Raw genomic sequence first — 18,149 nt, 5'->3', positions numbered from 1 at the left:
TCCCCAACTGCTTGACAGTTGAATGATTTATTTTTCCCATTAACTGCTGTTATGTCTGTTCCCCTCTAACTATAGTAGCAAGGAAACAACAGCAGGATTCTTCGGCTCAACTAGCTCTTAAAAGCCCAATTCTATGACACGTTCAGAAGACTGTCTATGCCAAATGATCACACGTCAGCATTCCAAATGAGAACTGTGCAGACTTTCTTCTGAAGGGGTTGGAGATCTCATGCCCCTAGATCGTATCCACGCACAATTTGTCTCTAAATCAGTAATAAGGGACTAAAGTCATTGTCAAAGAGCCTATATTGGGGCTACAAGGCGACAGACATCAGAAGAGTTACATAAAGTCTTCAAAAATAGAGATGTTGCACTATACAGTAAAGAAAATGAGTGGGGCCAACCATAGGACAGTTCAGACTTTTGAACGGGAATCAGGTTTGGCTCTGGTTTGAGAATTTCAGAAACCCTAGAAACTGGAGCAAAAGCCTACGTGTGAAAACACAGATTTACCTCACAAATTAGGATTGTTCATTTTGAGAGATTGTCAAAAGGTAATCTTAAGAGCTCAGGGAGCCCCTCACCCCTAATTTAACCCCATTACTTTATAGATGAATGAATAGCAATGGCTACTTAGAAAAATAATACCCAATTCCAGACAGTTTCTCTAGGGCCAGGATGGGAAGAAAGGCTACAGTGGGTGCCCTGCCCCACTATGGTTCGTCAAAAAGCTGTAGATCTAGTCGGACAACAATCTCTCCTGTTGGAACTTCATGTAGAAGGAGGCATTTGGTAACTGGCCCCTTTGAACCCTGGTCTTTCTTGATGTCAGCCACCCGAATTTCTGTTCGACCCAAAAAATCTGAAATGAAAAAAAGAAAAAAAAAGATGAGAGAATTTATCACTATTTTCTAATGTGAATGTGTGACAAAATGATTTTTACCTAACACTTTAGAACTATAGTCTATAGGTTTTGTTTGTCCCTTTCCTGCGGCAGTGGAGAAAAACTCCAGACTGTGAGTGAGGAGTCCTGAATTCTAGTCCTTTCACCACTAACCAACTACATGATTTTTTTTAACCCTTACTTTCTGTCTTAGCATCAATACTCTATATTGGTTCGAAGTCAGAACAGGGGAAAAGGTTAGACAAAGGGGGTTAGTGACTTGCCCGGGGTCACATAGCTAGAAAGTGTCTGAGGCCAGATTTGAACCCAGGACCTCCCATCTCTAGGCCTGGCTCTCAATCCATTGACCCACCTCGTTGCCACCAATTAGGGCTTTCTTAAACAAAGGCATGGCCATAACACAACATGCTCAGTGAGCACACTAGAGGTAGACCATAAAAAAGTTTTGCATGGGAGTATATGTATGGGGATAAAAGGAGATGACGCATGTTACTGGGCTGGCAGAAATCACCATGTTATAGCTTCTACTCATTTGGCAGGTAATAAAGAGGTGTTTGAAACATTCTTGGGAAGAAAACCAGATCAGAAGATATTATTTGTTTCCTAAACACCTCAGAAACAGAACTGCAGGAAGGGGTGAAAAAAATGCAAGAGTCAAATATAGCAATACCAACAGAGTGACAGTAGAGACCAGTAAAAGACTTCTTTCTAAATGTATACAAAGAGACAAGAGATGAAGACATGCAATATCCTACAGGCGAATCACTGTTTTGTGTAAGACTACATTACCAAATTGGAGAGTGCATCAAAGGAGAAGTAGGGAAGAGAAGGTATAATGTGCTTGTCAATTTGAAGGTTAGCCATGAGGGGAAGGTGACTCCTGTGGTCTCTCAGAAAGAGAAGAGCCTTCAGGGGAATGGGTGAGAAAGAGGGGGAAAGATTGCAAGGGGGAGGAAAGAGGAAGGTCTTACTTTGCTGGTGGGAGGGAGTTCCACTAGAAAATGCTCCCATTGGTGAAGAAAGATGTTCTGTAAAGAAAGAGGTGAACCTTGTGCCAGTTGTTGTCTGGGAAGCATAAGGTTTGAAAAGATCATTCATCCTCCTTTGGGAGGAGAGTAATTGGAATTCCTACAGGCAACTGGCATCTGGAAGAATGAGGGACACTTGGGGAACAGATTTTGAGACAAAAAAGAAGGTAACAAGGGAGAAGGTATAGATTAGTTGTGGACTACATAATCAGGGACTTTGTAGGGGTGGGGAGAGGGGAGGAATTAACATTGCACCAGGATTCAGGCACAAAAAAGTAACAAAAACTGTCTGGAGTCCAGAATGGATGCCTCAGAAGTTTTGATTCTATGAGGAATAGAGAAACTAGATAATTATAGGGGACATGAACTAGAGAATGAGGATTTAGAGTACACAGAAATGGAGGGCAGACAGCAAAGAGAGTGAGAAAATTATTTCTGGAATGAGGTATGAAAAAATGAAATTTTAAAAAATGAGCAGGGCTAGTTAAAGGGGAGGAGAGGAAGAGGGAAATCTACTAGACTAACTGAGAAGGGAAACATGAAAGGAAGAATTAAATAGCCAAGTAAAGATGGGAGAAGGGGAAAAGGAATTAATAAGTAAAACTCCAAAGGGAAAGGTAATAAACGGGAAGGGAGATGGGGAAGAGAGTTAGTGGAAATAGGAATGCCTTAAGAAAGAAGGATTAAGCTAAAGTAACTAAACAGAAATAGTATTGTGGTGTGTAGAAAAGAAAAAAATCCTAATTAAAAAAACAATATTAGAGGCAAATGGGGAAAAAAAACCCTTTGTTCTCGTAATTTTAAATGTAACTAGATTAAGAAATCCAGTAAAAAAAAAAGAAAGCATCATAGATTGGATAAGAAAACGAAACAATTTGTTTTCATAAGAAACACATTTTAAAAACAAATACAGGGCAGCTGGGTAGCTCAGTGGATTTAGAGTCAGGCCTAGAGACAGGAGGTCCTAGGTTCAAGTCTGGCCTCAGACACTTCCCAGCTGTGTGACCCTGGGCAAGTCACTTGACCCCCATTGCCTACCTTGCCACTCTTCCACTAAGGAGCCAATACACAGAAGTTAAGGGTTTAAAAAAAAACAAATATACACAAAATAAATCTTGAGGGATGGAAAAAAATTTACTATGCATCAAGTGAATCCAAAAAAAATCCTAGGAGTTGAACTTATCATCAACCCAGGATCCATCCTTTGAGTGGATCAAGTTCCATTTTAAAAATACAACCCAGATCTGCAACCTCAATCAGAACCTAGATGAGATTACCCAACTGATTTGCTTTGTGAACATTAATAAGAGTGAGATGATACCTACTATTTTGAAGGATAGAATGGCTGGCTTGCTTCAACATTTATCCATTGAGCTTTTGAGTTCTTTTTACAGAGTGCACCCAAGTAGAACCTGATTCATTTCAATATATAACTTCATAAGTCTACACTGCCCAATCTCCCAACTTTATGTTACCAGGGGGAGGAAGAAAGTTCATTGTTAAGTCCTAAAGGAATGCAATAGTACAATCATATAAGTTTATAAGCTTCTTTGGTTGATTAAACTACTGTAATTCTAGATTACTCCCCACTAGAGTTCCTACTGCCAGATGCTTTACCTCTACATCTCTCCTCCTAAGTACAGTCCTTATATAGCTGGCACTCAAGAAATATTTGTTGAGTGAGTGAATAAGTTAGTTGGATACCAGATGGGTATTCTTTTTGAGAAGTCCCACATTAGACAATTTCTTCTTTTGTGCCATCTTCACCTTTGGTCATCCCTTCTCTCAAAAATAAAATCCATAGGAGGCAGCTGGGTGGCTCAGTGGATTGAAAGCGAGGCCTAGAGATGGGAGGTTCTAAGTTCAAATCTGACCTCAGACACTTCCCAGCTGTGTGACCCTGGGCAAGTCACTTAACCCCCATTGTCTACCCTTACTACTCTTCTGCCTTGGAGCCAATACTGTGTATTATGTATACTGTGTATTGGCTCCAAGACAGAAGGTAAGGGTTTTAAAAAAAAAAATCCATGATGTTTGAAGGTCTAGGTACTACAGGGTAAAGTAAGGTTTTTAGAAGTGGAAACAATGCCAAGGGAAGGAGGAGCTTATATTTAATTTGTAGACAGATTTATACTCACCATCAGGGGAGAACTGGTCCCTCTCAAACACAGTTATGCAGAGGACATCCTGCTCTAGATCCTTGATAAAGAACTGGCAGTTGGAATTCCACTTAGGATTCAGCGTGTCCTGTATTGTCTTGGTAATATGACACTGGGAGCCCATCGTCACTTCACAATAGGGGTTACTCTTACCTGGATTGAATAAAATAAATGACTATCTCATTTTTAACAAACAAGATAGTTTTACATGTACAGTTTTATATGTAAACATATCCAAAGTGCCAGCAATATTATTCCCCTTACCCTCAAACCTAACTCGCTGTCCCATGTCATTTTTTTTTTAAACCCTTGTACTTCGGTGTATTGTCTCATAGGTGGAAGATTGGTAAGGGTGAGCAATGGGGGTCAAGTGACTCGCCCAGGGTCACACAGCTGGGAAGTGGCTGAGGCCGGGTTTGAACCTAGGATCTCCTGTCTCTAGGCCTTGTCCCATGTCATTTTAATGAACTAAAACAAATAAATAAACTAAAATAGTAACTTCTGCCAAGTAGCACTACTTCAGAAATCCAATGTCAGCCAACAAGTTGATCTACTAAAAAGCTAATCTACTGTTTTGAGCTCTAACCCTACATGGTTTATTCCAACAAGATGTCTCAATAGAAGCTTGAATTCAACATGCCCCCCATTCTCTCTGTTCTCCAAATCCATCCTTCCAAAATAAGCTTTCTAAGGCTCAGGTTATTACCAGGTCATTCACTTACCTTCTAAACACTCTGCTATTTCCCATCATCTTTAGAATAAATTACAAAATCCTTACTTTGGCATTCAAAGTTCTTCTCAGTCTGGCACTTTTCCATACATATTTTCTATTTCCATACTCATTCCATTTTTATCTTTTCAACTTTATTTTACAGTATTCTTCTTCATCAACTCAGTCAAATAGAAGGATTATTTTCCCCTATACTAAACATCTCTCTTCTACCCTATGCATTTGCATTTAAATTGTCCCTTAAGCTTGGAATGTGATTCCCATTTAGTCTTGTCTTTCAGTCAATCAATTAGTCAATAATCAGTTTTTTTAAAACCCTTATCTTCAGTCTTAGAATCAGTTCCAAGATAGAACAGCATAAAAGCTAGGTAAGTGGGGTTAAGTGACTTGCCCAGGGTCACAAAGCTAGGAAGTATCTGACTTCAAACTTGAACCCAGGACCTTCTGTCTCAAAGCTCAAGGTTCTCTATCTACTGAGCCACCTAACTGCTCCTCAATAATCATTTATTAAGCACCTACTATACTAAGTGCTAGGGATAAAAAGAAAGGCAAAACCAATCCTTGCTCTCAAGAACCTCATAGTGCAACAAGGGAAGCAACATGTAAGCAATTATGGCCAAACAAGATTCATACGGGATAAACAGGAATGATCAGCAAAGGAAAGCCTTTGTGTAGAAGGCAGGACTTTAGCTGAGATCTGACAGAAGCCAAGGAAACTAGAAAGTAGTGCATTTCCGGGATGGGGGACAACCAATGAAAATCTTTCTTCAAAACCTCAGCTCAACTGGGAGAACACTGTACACAGCATCAGCAATATTGTACAATGGTCAACTGTGAAAGACTTGGTTACTCTCAGCAATTCAATGATCAGGGACAATTCTGAAGCACTTATGGAATAGAATGCTATCCACCTCCGGAGAAAGAACTATTGAAATCAGATGTCAGTCAAAGTGTACCTTTCACATCAGTGTATTTACAGTTTTATTTTGGGGATACAAGTTCTGTATCCATGTACTCTTACAACAATGACCAATATGGATGTCTATTTCGCATGATAATACATGTATGGCCCAGAAAAAAGGGAGGAACATCATTACATGAGTTATTTAAAAAAAGGTTTGATAGTACATAAATAAAATTGTATATATATGGATAGAAAAAAACTCAGATCAGGGACCACCTTCTACATAATCTTCCCCAATATTCCAAGTATTTAGAGTTTTCTTCTTCTCCAAATCATCATACATTTATAATTATCTTATTCATAAATGCATAAATATTTAATATATACTTAATAAATATTTATAAATTTATAAATATACTTATTTATACTTACTACTTACATGCTGTGTCCCCTCACTAACATGGAACAAGTGTCCCAAGGTTGGGGACTATGCTGGTTTTTGTCTCTGAACACTAGCACACTAGTCTTCTACTTAGAATGACAGGTAGAACTGAAATATACTTTTAAAATATATGCCTACTTTTCTTCATACTTTGACCTTTATAATAATTTTGGGCTATATACCTACTGGAATTTATATTGTCTTTCAGATATCCTACTTATACATAGGATGATAACCAGAATAAACGTTACGGACATTTTATGAGTACTGGGGACACAGACATGGAAAGAAAAAATGAATTTTTCATATAACAACTGCTAATGGAAAGAAAAAATAAAATATCTTACCGTGTGACCAACAGGGCTTTAATTCAATGCCTTCAACAATGTTCACCATCAACCTCCCAATACCTGTTGCCCTTTGGGAGCGCACTGTGATAGGGAGGTGAAAAGGATGCCAAGTATTACAATTTAACATTTTTATATCCTGCTTTCCTTCCTCCATCTCCCTCAACCCAGAGCTCACACTTCTTTCTCTTCTCTATCCCATAAAATAATAGTTTTCCACTCCCCACTAAAAAGAACTATTAGCCATACTTTTTGTTTTCAGAATGAATCCAACCCATCTTTATCCCATATTCAACATCCCCTCAGAATTCTCTCCATCTTTTTTACTCTTCTCAATTTCTGGCAGTATCTTGTAACCCTGAGTATTCTGGTTTGAACCAGTATGGACCTCTGGACCTGATTGTAAAAGAAAATACTGTGCATGATGCTGCATATTACCTACCTAAGTATGCCTTTTCCCTCTTCTTTTTTTCAGTTTCAATGTAGAATTCAGAAGCAGCTTTAATTTTCTGTACCCAGGCAGTTCTTAGAAAAGAGAGGAAAGAAAGTTATTAACTAAAACTGAGTCTGAGAACTCAGTGCTGGTACATCCAACAATAAGTATTTGTTGAATGAATGAATGATGGCTACTGTATATGCACAAAGTTATTCAACAAGCATTCATTTAAGAGTTTAAACATGCTAGAATCTGGGTTAAGTGCCAGGAACCCACAAAAGGCAAAACCAGTCCCCTGCTTCAAGGAGCTCATATTCTATGAAGGAGACAAGCAGGAAAATAACTAGGTAGATATAAAATCTATAGAAAGTAGACAAAAGATTATTTCAAAGAGGAAGGAAGCTGGGAGACTAAGAAAGGTCTTCTGAAGAAGGTGAGACTTGAGCTGAGTCCTGAAGAAAGTCAAGGAAATGAAGAGCTTAAAGATGAGAATGGAGTAATTCCAGGCAAGAGGGAAAGCTAGTGCAAAGATATGGAGATGGGAGATGGAGTATCAAGAGTGAGGGATAGCTGGTAGACCAATGGAGCTGAACTGTAGAGTGTATGGAGGGGAGTAAAGTGCAAGAAGGGGCAGCTAGGTGGCACAGTGGATAGAGTGCTAGACCTGAAGTCAGGAAGACTTATCTTCATGAGTTCAAATGCGGCCTTTGACACAGAGATCTTAGGTCTTAGCCTAGCTGTGTGACCCTGAGCAAGTCCCTTAACCCTGTTTACCTGTTTCTTTATATGTAAAATGAGCTGGAGAAGGAAATGGTAAACTACTGCAGGATCTCTGTCAAGTGGAGTCACAAAGAGTCAGATACAACTGAACAACAAAAAGTGTAAAAAGACCGGAAAGGAAAGGACCAGATTGTCAAGAGGTTGAAAAGCCAAGAAGAGGACTTCATATTTGATCATGGAAGTAAAAAGACTTTACTGGAGTTTATTTACTTGGTGAGGAGAGGTTGAAAAGCAGACCTATGCCTAAGGAAAATTGCTTTGGCAGCTCAAGAGAGGATGAATTGGAGTGGAGAAAGAAATGAGGCAGCAAGACCAATTAGAAAACTACTGCAATATTTCAGAAGAGAAGTAAAAAAAGAATTGAACTAGGAGGGTGGCTATGGGAGGAGACAAATATAAGAGATGTTGTGAAGATGTAAACAGCAAGATTTAATAAAAGATTCAATAAAAGATTAGATTTGTAGAGTGAGTGAAAGAGTGGTAAATTGAAGATAACACTGAAGTTGTGACTTTGGATGACTGAGGATGATGCTGCTATCATCAAAAATAAGGAAATTCTGAAGAGAGGAGGATTCTGCGGAAACGATAATGAGTTCTGTTTTGGACATATTGAGTTTGAGATGCCTAGGGGGGCATTTGGTCTTAATGTTTAAACTGCTGGTATAGAAATGGGGTTCATAGGAGATTAGAGTTGTATATACAGGGATAGGGAGTGGATTCATGATTTCATTGGGTGATGAAACGCCCACTACCAATGTTAGCTGGCACCCACTCTGCAACTTACTTTATAGAAAATTGCCTAGGGCACTGAGAGGTTAAGCAATTTGCTCAGTCACACAACCAGTATGAGTCAGTCTTAACAGGAAGAGTCAGTATAATAGGAACAGTTTGAGGATGAGAGAAAGAGAGAGAGAGTGAAGATGATAGTGGAGGCAAGACTGGAGGGGGTTGGATCAAAGATACATGTAGAGAAACTGGCCTTAGCAAGAAGAAGAGGCACTTCTTCATCTAAGCCAAGAAGGAAGGAAGAGATAGTGGGGAAAAGATGTGTGATGTAAAATAAGGTCAAGAAGAGAAAATGGAGCACTTTGTAAATGACATCAATTTTTTCTATGAAGCATGAAGAGACGCCCTTAGGAGAGATGGTGAAATCACGAGTACCATGAGAGGTTTGAAGAGATATGAAAAGTTTTAGAACAATTACTTTGGAACAAAGCAAATCAGTTTGGAAATAGTAGGATTATTATCTTGCTACAGTGAATTGAGATCAGATAACTTAAATCTGTAATGGACTCAGTCATCACTGTTTCATTATATATTCTCCAGCTCTATTCAGTAGCACATGAATAGAAGGGAAGGAGGCAGATGGTGTATGTTTAGGAAGAGCAGTTATTTGGGAAATTATCTGTTGTAGGATAGAAAGCAAAAGACTCGAGAGTAGAGGATAATGGAGAGTTGAACCAATCACCAATGGGTCAAGACAGAAGAGGGAGGCAGCGGGCAACCAGTGCAAGAATCTTGATCTGGGAAGGAAATGAGTGATGGAGAGAATGAAGGGACATATGGAGAGAGATAAAGATGAAGAATAGGGCAAGAAACCATGAAACACTTGAAAAAATGAATAAATGAAAAAATGATAAAAGATTATAAAGGAAATCCATAAACAGGGAAATAGAAAAATTGTGTTTAATGGCAGGATCAAAGTATGACCATTTGGGAGTTTAGCTGAGATGAAATGGAGGAGCAGGGCATGAATTGAATAAATGTGAAGAACTAAGAAGTTGCAGTATTTGAGGGAACTCCAATATGCATGTGAAAGATCCCAGTATAAGTGAGGGAAAGAAAGACCAAAAGCCAAATGCTGAATTCCTTGAGGAATGAAAAAATACGTTCTGGGAGTGATGGATAATGGCCATCAAGATCTAAATTAGTTGACAAATTTTGATAGTCTGAACTTAAAGGAGGAGAGGTTGCCCAATGGCAGTAGTAGAGGGAGAGTAGAGATAGCAACAGAAAGCAAAGAGGATTCTATCTCTCCCAGTTGGATCTGTGAGTCAAGAGAGTATGAGAAAAAGCAAGGTGGGACATAATGTCATCAGTGGGAAGCTTTTTCAGTGAGAACTAGAAGACAGAGTGAGAAGGAAAGAATTTTAAGATGAAAGGAAGCAAACTAATTCCAAGTAGTGCTTCATACTTTTTTTAAGTGCTTTACAGTGAAATAAGACTTTAGGAGTCTTCTTTACAGGTGGAAAAGCAGGGACACCAGGGGATAAGAGTTCATAGCAGTGACTCAGGGTGGGGAGGATAGAACCTGTGTGGGAATAGATTCGATGGGGATAGAAATTGTGTATTCTGGCTCAACCTTAGACTCCAAGACTACTCTGCCTTTCAGGAGCAAATAAAGTGCCATTTATAATCATTTTAAAGCCCAGATGCTGACACAGTGCACATGCCAACCCTGAAACAGAGCTTTGTAAATGGGTGAAATAATTAGGCATGAGGAAAACTGGCTGCACTGACAGTTTACTAAAATTTATTACATTCCTCTATCAATGGGTTGGTCTGTTCTCCAAACTCCCCAAACATGTAATAGGTAGGATCAATTTTCAATTAGCCACATATATTTTCTCCGTTTTATAAACTGATTATAGGTAAATTTTTAAGTTTAAAACTGAGTTACTTTGAGTTGCATATTGTGCAAGTTAATGTCAATTTTGCTTTTTATTTTCCTATTAAGCCATCTCTGAGCATAGAAACTTCCTCCACCTTCCCTTCTCTCCAATGAAATTCTTCAATAATTCATAGTTTCAGTGCCTGGCACTGAGAGATGAAGCTGTATAATAATATAATAAGCATATGCTAAGCAGGAACCTAACTTCACTCTACTGTCACTCAGTATTAATTTTAATCTAATTAGAATAAATTAAGAAGAAATAAATTAATAATAAATTATTGGTTGATAGTTCCCTACAAGCTACTACCACTGCATTCTTCTCTCTGCACACAGTAGGAGTTCCCAGCAGGAAGGAAAACTGCTAGCAGAACTTTCTCTTAATTCTTTTTATTAACTTCACTATTAGCATCATCGCTACCTTCCCATAATCGGAGATATAAGATAACAGAATTTCGGGTTTGGAAGGGATGTTAGAGAATATCTGTGTCAGTTTGTGGCAGCTAGGTGGCACATTGGATAGAGTGCCAGGTCTGGAGTCAGAAAGACTCATCTTGAATTCAAATCTGGCCTCACACACTTCCTAGCTGTGTGATCCTGGGCAAGTCACTTAACACTGTTTGCCTCAGTTTCTTCATCTGTAAAATAAGCCAGAGAAGTAAATGGTAAACCACTCCAGTATCTTTGCCAAGAAAACCCCAAATGGGGTCAAGAAAAGTCAAACACAACTGAAACAAATAAAAAACAGTTCAGCTTCTACCTAACTACCTAGTGCTTTGACGTCATATTTGGAAAATGACATTTTGATATTCTATTTGAAGACCACCAGTGATGAGGCACTTATTACCATACAAGACCACTTATTTTCCTGTGGAAAGAGTTCAAATTGTTTGTAAGTTCTTCCTTATATGAAGCAAAATATGCTTCCCTATAAATTGATACTTGGTGCTCCTTGTTCTAACCTATAGGACCCATAGAGAATAAGCCCCATCTCCCTTATAGAATAGTCTTCCAAATACCTGAAGACATCAGGGGGAAAAAATGGAAAAAAAAATATCTGAGGTCCCTCGCTCCAGACCACCATTTATACAATATTGAGAACTGTGACTACAATATTGTCCTTGGAGCCCATGCCATGGAGTTGCCTTATAACAGATCTTTTATGTACTTCAGTAAATAAGGCTCTTGCATGGAATAAAAGATAATTCCCTATGTGGTTAACAGAACAGTAAGGTTCCAAATGAGTTATTTATTGAACTGGTTTCCATTCTGCCTCCATGGTTATGCATCCTGTGAATATCAGATTAAATGTTAAGAACATAACAAATGGACTCAGTTTATTCACATGTTAAACAATAACAATGATGATGATAAAAATCAGATAACATTAAGTGATGGCTATAAAATAGCACCTAAAATCTGTCCTTTTAAGATTCCATGAAAGGTTCCTAAGAAGGCATTCAACTGAAGATTAGACACCCAATTCCTCTTTTCTTCTTTCTTTGACTAAGGAGATTAGAAATGTTGATCTTGTTCAATAACCCTAGTTAGACTTCTCTCTTAAGGCTTTACCCAAGAGAAAAAGCAAAGTCATGATCATAACTGGAAATCATTTTAAATCAAAAGGAAAGAATACTGGGGAGAAGACTTCAGAGTCTGAAGTCATTCTTTACTTCACCTTTATCAGAGGAGCAAATCAAAATAAATGAGCTAATTTACTTCATCTGCACTCATGCTAATTCAGACCCTGGGGGCATTGGTCACAAACTCATTTATCACAATATTCTTTTTTTTTTTGGTGAAGTTTCATTTCCAGAAATTTTTGTGAAAAGTTTTCATTCTAATGCATCATTGTCGTTTGAATTGAGAGTCCCCAAACCATAGCAAAATGCACCAAAAGCAGAGAAAATATGCTGTTAGCCCAAGAGGGCCCAGAAAGCCCTGATTTAAATAAAATAAATTAAATTAAAAAAATAAAATAAAATGACTGAAAAAGGATGGAGATTTGGGGTGTTCTTCATTAGTCACCTGCCTTCTGCTGACTGTAATGCATTCCAGCATTGATTCCCAGTCTTGGTTTTGCCACACTATGAGGTGTCCCCATTTACCTCCGTGAAATTCAGAAATAATTTTTCCAGTTAAAAAATATCAGAGAAAAAGAAGAGACAACAATATGCCTAAAGTATAAGTATGTGGCTTCCCCTGATTTCCTAGGCTTACTTAAACATATTGGGAATTAGCTTCAGAGCTGGATCCCATTTGTTGAGATTCTTTTTGGGTGTGGGTCGTACTAGATGACCAAGTAAGGTCTCTTTCCAACGTGAAGATTCTTAGATTCTGGGATTCAGTGACTAGGGAGAGAGGGAATTCTAGGGCGAGTGAGAAGCTGAGTTACCCAGCTAACACTGAAAACCAAAAAAGGAGAAAATAGGGAGTATCTGGGTCCCAGTGTCTCCCCCTAAAGGACCTATATACTAGCATGGAAACATAATGACAGGAGGCTGCTAATAAGTTTGGTCTTTTATTATATCAAGTCATCAAGCATTTAATTAAGTGCCTGCTATGTGCCAGGCATTGGATTAAGCTGAATTAAGTATTTTCTGGGATGGAGAGAAAAGGGAAGTGGCAGTTATAAAAAGAGCATGAGTTAAGGGCAATTTGTGTGACTTTAAATGACAGTGGCATAAGCATCTTTTTCAGGGGAAGTTGGAAGTTTTTGTGAAAGAAGAGGTGGGGAATCAATGCATTTGTCAGAGGAAATGTGGCACAACAGAAAGAACACTGAACTAAAAAACAGAAGACCTAGGTTCTAGTCCTGATCCCATAACTCATTGATTAGTTGGACATTCTTGGGCAGAGACCCAAATCAGAAAGACCTGAGATGGGGGCAGCTGCTTGGTTCAGTGGATTGAGAGCCAGGCCTAGAGATGGGAGGTCCTAGGTTCAAATCTGGCCTCAGACCCTTCCTAGCTGTGTGACCCTGGGCAAGTCACTTGACCCCCACTGCCTAGCCCTTACCACTCTTCTGCTTTAGAACCAATACCCAGTATTGATTCTAAGATGGAAGGTAAGGGTTCTAAAAAAAAAAAGAAAGAAAGAAAGAAAGAAAGAAAGAAAGAAAGAAAGAAAGAAAGAAAGAAAGAAAGAAAGAAAGAAAGAAAGAAAGAAAGAAAGAAGGAAGGAAAGACCTGAGCTTAAATCCTGTCTCAGACACTTATTAACTGTGACTCTCAGCAAGTAACTTAAAAGAACCTCTTTTTGCTTTAGTTTCCTTGACTACAAAAGGGGAATAAAATAAATAATAATAAAACTACCTTTCAGGTTTATTGTAAGGATCAAATGATAGAATGTTTGCAAAGTACTTAACACACTGTCCTTGGCACATAGTAGGCACCTAATTAATTAATTAATGCTTATCAAGTCACTTGACTCAGTTTCTTCAACTATAAAATGGGTACAGTACTACCAGTGCTTAATTCTAATAAGTATGAGATAAGGTAAACTATCTGAAAGTGCTTTGAAAACTGTAAAACTATACTATTATATAAAAAAGCAGTGGTATTCTTATCAAAACAACAATTAGGATCTCTGTTCAATTCATGTGAGTGCTATATGAAGGTGAAAGGGATGAATGTCAGAGAACCTGGTTCCATACCAGGAATGTTGCTGGATCTTACCTTTCATTTATGCTTTCTGCACGGAGTGTGTAGACTCTATCGATGTGGGAAATGTGGAAGATGGGCTCATCTCCAGAAGGATCAGTGGGTAATTTTACTAGGACTTCATTTAGGAAAATGGGCTGAAAAATACCATGCATGGGTATCATAATACAGTTATGATGTTATGTAATTGGAAGAATAAAAAGATAGCATTTGTACTGTCATCCCTCTTTTCCAGTGATTTATATCTTACCACAGATTTGTACATTGTTATTATTTTTTTAAGTAATACTTTTTATGGATGTCTCTCCCTCTGCCCAATTCTTTACCCTCAATAAAAGAAAATTTGGGGAGCTATGGAAACTGCTTAAAATAGGATTCATCCATCATCTAACTAGTAAGGTTTTTTCCTTATGTAGGACTTTTTTTCTCCCCCTGAAAATAAGCACCATATAACAAAGCAGTTGACCCCTAACTCTCAGCCAAACAGGTTTCTCTAGATATTTTCATCTAAAAGTTTAGCAATAGCATTTAGTTCAGTGCCTGGCACACAATAAGCATTTTATGCATATTTGTTAATGAGACCATATATGGTCAAATTTTCTTACTTAGTTGTAGACCCACTGTGCCCACTCCTAGCAATATTACCAAATACAAGCCATCTCATCCCCACCCCCTCTCCAACTCATGATCCCCTATGGGTATTGTTTTCCCCTCTGGAAATCTTGAGGACAAGGATTGTCTTTTTGGCTTGTACTGGTAACCTCAAACTTAACCCAGTGCCTAGCACAGAGCATGTGCCTAATAGGCTATTTTTTTTTCATCCATTGACTCATTCACATACACATACTTTTTTCCCCAAATAAAGTTAAAAAATTTTTTTTTCTGGGACAACACCCACTCACCAACAAATCTAGAAAAAAAATAACCTCCAACTCTAGTCTAATTCCAAACACACATAGAGCTATGAACATTTGAGTAGGATTAACATTGTTCGGGGACCTAGTTTTTAAGCCCCAGATGTCTGGACTGACTTTTGCCAGAAAAGGGTGAGAAACAGAAAAGTAGAAACTTATCTCAAGGAGCCTAGTGAGTTTTCTGCCTATTTAATGGTTGCTTTGAGTTGCTCTCTTTCTGATAAAGTTAGTGGTTGTGTGCTGCTGATTAAGCCTTACCTTTAAACTGGTTGTCCTAACTTCCATAAAGCCAAACACCTATACTTATCATATTATCCTTCTTCCACATTTAAGCCACAAATGCTAGAGAAACATTGGCTTTTCTAAAATCCATATCATCTTTGTTAGTTTGATTAAAAATACAACAAGAACACTACACTATACCCAGTTGAAATTTAAAAGAAACCCACCGTCTTATACATTTTATACTGTAGATTAGATTTGGGGCTGAAGACCTTGTCAGTCCCAGAAGAACCCAAAGGCTTTATTATCTGAGTCAGAAGGAGAAAGTCATTGAAAAGGAAGCCATACAGTTCCTTGTTGCTCTTGGCTTTGTACAATTTCCCACTGTGCAGAAACTTCCGTGGTCCCAAGCAATTGGTGACTGAGTTGAAGACAAGTTGCTGATGAAGAAAAACAAAACACACAGGAGAGAAGACGAAGAACATGCATCTGTTATTAAGAACATGGGTTTCCATTGGAATTCTGACCTAAGCTCGAGATGCTTCATTTCTTGGACACAAATCAAGGAATTCTTTGTAAATATCCAGCAGTGCCTATCTGAGCTGGACATCCCATTTCCCCACAAGGCAAACAATCAATTCAAAAAATGGGTCTGTGGGAATCCCAACTCACTTTTCCCAAAGGTTTATGTTTTCTTTCTTTCCCACCACCCCTCCTCCCTCAACCCACCACTTCCATCAGTTGAAAACTTTCCAACCTGAATACTAGCTGTGTGATTCTGAACCAGTCATTAACCTCTGTCTGTTTCCTCTTCTGTGAAATAGAGACAAATAACAGGTCTAACTCCCAGGGTTGTTGTGAGGACAGAATGAGATAATATTTGTAAAGTACTCTGCAAAACCATAAATCACTACATAAATTCTATTATTATTATTACTACAAGATGAACTGTAAGCTTTCTTTCATCTCTAATTCCTACAGTCCTCTTCAAAATATTGAAGAAAACCTATTATCTTGAACAATGGTTCTCAAAGGGTGGTCCAAAGACCCTTAGGGGCCCCAAATTCCTTTCATAAATCTAAAAGGTTATTATTTAAATAACAACACTAAGATATTATTTTTGTTGTTATGTCTCCCGTTATAAAAAAGGAGGATAGATAATAGAGCCTTTGAAAGGTTGTGGATTGGATTTACAACACTCCATAATCCTGTTTGGGGTTTTCTTGGCAAAGATACTGGAGTGATTTGCCATTTCTTTCTCCAACTCCTTTTACAAATTCTTAACTGAGGACAACTGGGTAAATGACTTGCCCAGGGTCACGGAAGTAGCAAGTGTCTAAGGCTGAGTTTGAACTCAAGAAGATGAGTCTTCCTGATTCCATCAGGCAGTTCTATCCTCTATGCCACCTAGCTGCCCAAAGATATTATTTGCCTATTAAAATATTCTTCTCCTTTCCTACTACTTATTTTTGAAGCCAAGTTTCTTCATATACTTCAACCAAAATAACAGATTGCAACAAACTGAATGCTAAAGCAGACACAAGAATTCAATTGTCTTCGATTAATAGCCAAACATTAAAAGATTTGCCAAAATATATAAAACAATGCCACTCTTCTAATTTTTTTTGAGGTGGCAAAATACAGTTATTTTTTAATATATTCATGTTAACTTGTAGTTAAGTCAACATACATTTACTAAGTACTCATTATTATGTGCCAGGCACTGTCTTTAGTGCTAGGAATACAAATACAAGCGAAAACAAAAACAAACAAAAAAAAAAAACAGTCTGTCCTAAAGGGACTTATTTTCAAATAGAAGATAAGACATAAAAGGAAGCTAAAGGGGAACTGAGGCAGCTAGGAGGCAAAGTGGAGAGAAAACCAGGCTTAGAGTCAGAAGACTTGAATTCAAATCTCATCTCAGACACTAGTTCTATAACTCTGGGCAAGTCACTTAGCCCTGTTTGCCTCAATTTCCTCATTTGTAAAATGAGCTGAAGAAGGAAATGGCAAACCAGTCCAGTATTTTTGCCAAGAAAACCCCAAATGAGGTCTTGAAGAGTTGGACACAACTAAAATGATTGAACAACCACAACAACAAAGGAGGATTGGGGTAGGAAGAAGGTATTGATTCAGGGATATAGTGGAGAAAGTATGGAGAGCCTAGAGAGGAATCTTTAAAGCCATGTCGGGCATGGGGACTTTCCTTAGAATGTTAAGTTCCTGTAGACCAACCAATCAGAGGAAGGAGCCATAGAGGCGAAATGAATTTAATAGCTTCCAAAGACTTCTAGCCCCTTAGGGTTACAATTACACTGGAAGGATTATTAGTTTTTTAAATAAATTAATAAGCATTTTAAATGATCAGTTCTAATTCTGAATACAGTAAATATTGATAGCTATAACCTACATCTTTTAAAAACCTTTTGGGAACCTTAGTAACTTTTCAGTTTGGGGCGGGGGGTCTTGAGACCAAACTTCTAGTAGCTAGGCAGCTTACTGACTTAGTCCATTAGTGTGTGTGTGTGTGTGTGTGTGTGTGTGTGTGTGTGTGTGTGTGTGTGTGTGTTTATACTTCAATATCTTTTACTTGATCTAATATTTGCCATCAAATTACATCACTTTTAACAGTTTAGAATAACAATATGTTCTTGAAAATAGAGTAAACAAAGGATAGCTAGAGAGGACAGCAGATAGAGTGCCAAGCCTGGATTTGGGAGAGCCTGGGTTTAAATATGGCCTCAGATACTTCCTAGCTGAATGATCCTGAGCAAATCATTTAATTCCAATGGTCTAACCCTTAATGCTTTTCTATCTTAGAATTGATATGGAGAAAAGAAGGAAGGAAGGAAGGAAGGAAGGAAGGAAAGAAGGAAGGAAGGAAGGAAGGAAGGAAGGAAGGAAGGAAGGAAGGAAGGAAGGAAGGAAGGAAGGAAGGAAGGAAGGAAGA

The 18,149-nt window shown here is 38.2% G+C and overlaps 1 protein-coding gene across 1 annotated transcript in view; it reads right to left on the bottom strand.

Annotated features, from left to right (window-relative positions):
- Window positions 1-713: 713 nt before the first annotated feature.
- ITSN1 (intersectin 1) overlaps window positions 714-18,149 on the bottom strand; it is a 289,966-nt gene continuing 272,530 nt past the window's right edge. Inside the window, exons 35-40 of the mRNA XM_044670233.1 lie at window positions 15,427-15,639; window positions 14,079-14,200; window positions 6,957-7,039; window positions 6,515-6,598; window positions 4,071-4,244; window positions 714-862 (exon numbers count right to left, since the gene is read on the bottom strand). Coding sequence (XP_044526168.1) covers window positions 714-862; window positions 4,071-4,244; window positions 6,515-6,598; window positions 6,957-7,039; window positions 14,079-14,200; window positions 15,427-15,639 — 825 coding nt within the window. The remainder of the gene's footprint in view (window positions 863-4,070; window positions 4,245-6,514; window positions 6,599-6,956; window positions 7,040-14,078; window positions 14,201-15,426; window positions 15,640-18,149) is intronic.

The sequence above is a fragment of the Gracilinanus agilis genome, chromosome 3 (genome assembly GCF_016433145.1).
Source record: "Gracilinanus agilis isolate LMUSP501 chromosome 3, AgileGrace, whole genome shotgun sequence".
In the NCBI taxonomy this organism is placed as follows: Eukaryota; Metazoa; Chordata; class Mammalia; order Didelphimorphia; family Didelphidae; genus Gracilinanus; species Gracilinanus agilis.
Note: the sequence above shows the minus strand (reverse complement) of the source record. Positions and strands in the feature narration are given on the sequence as shown.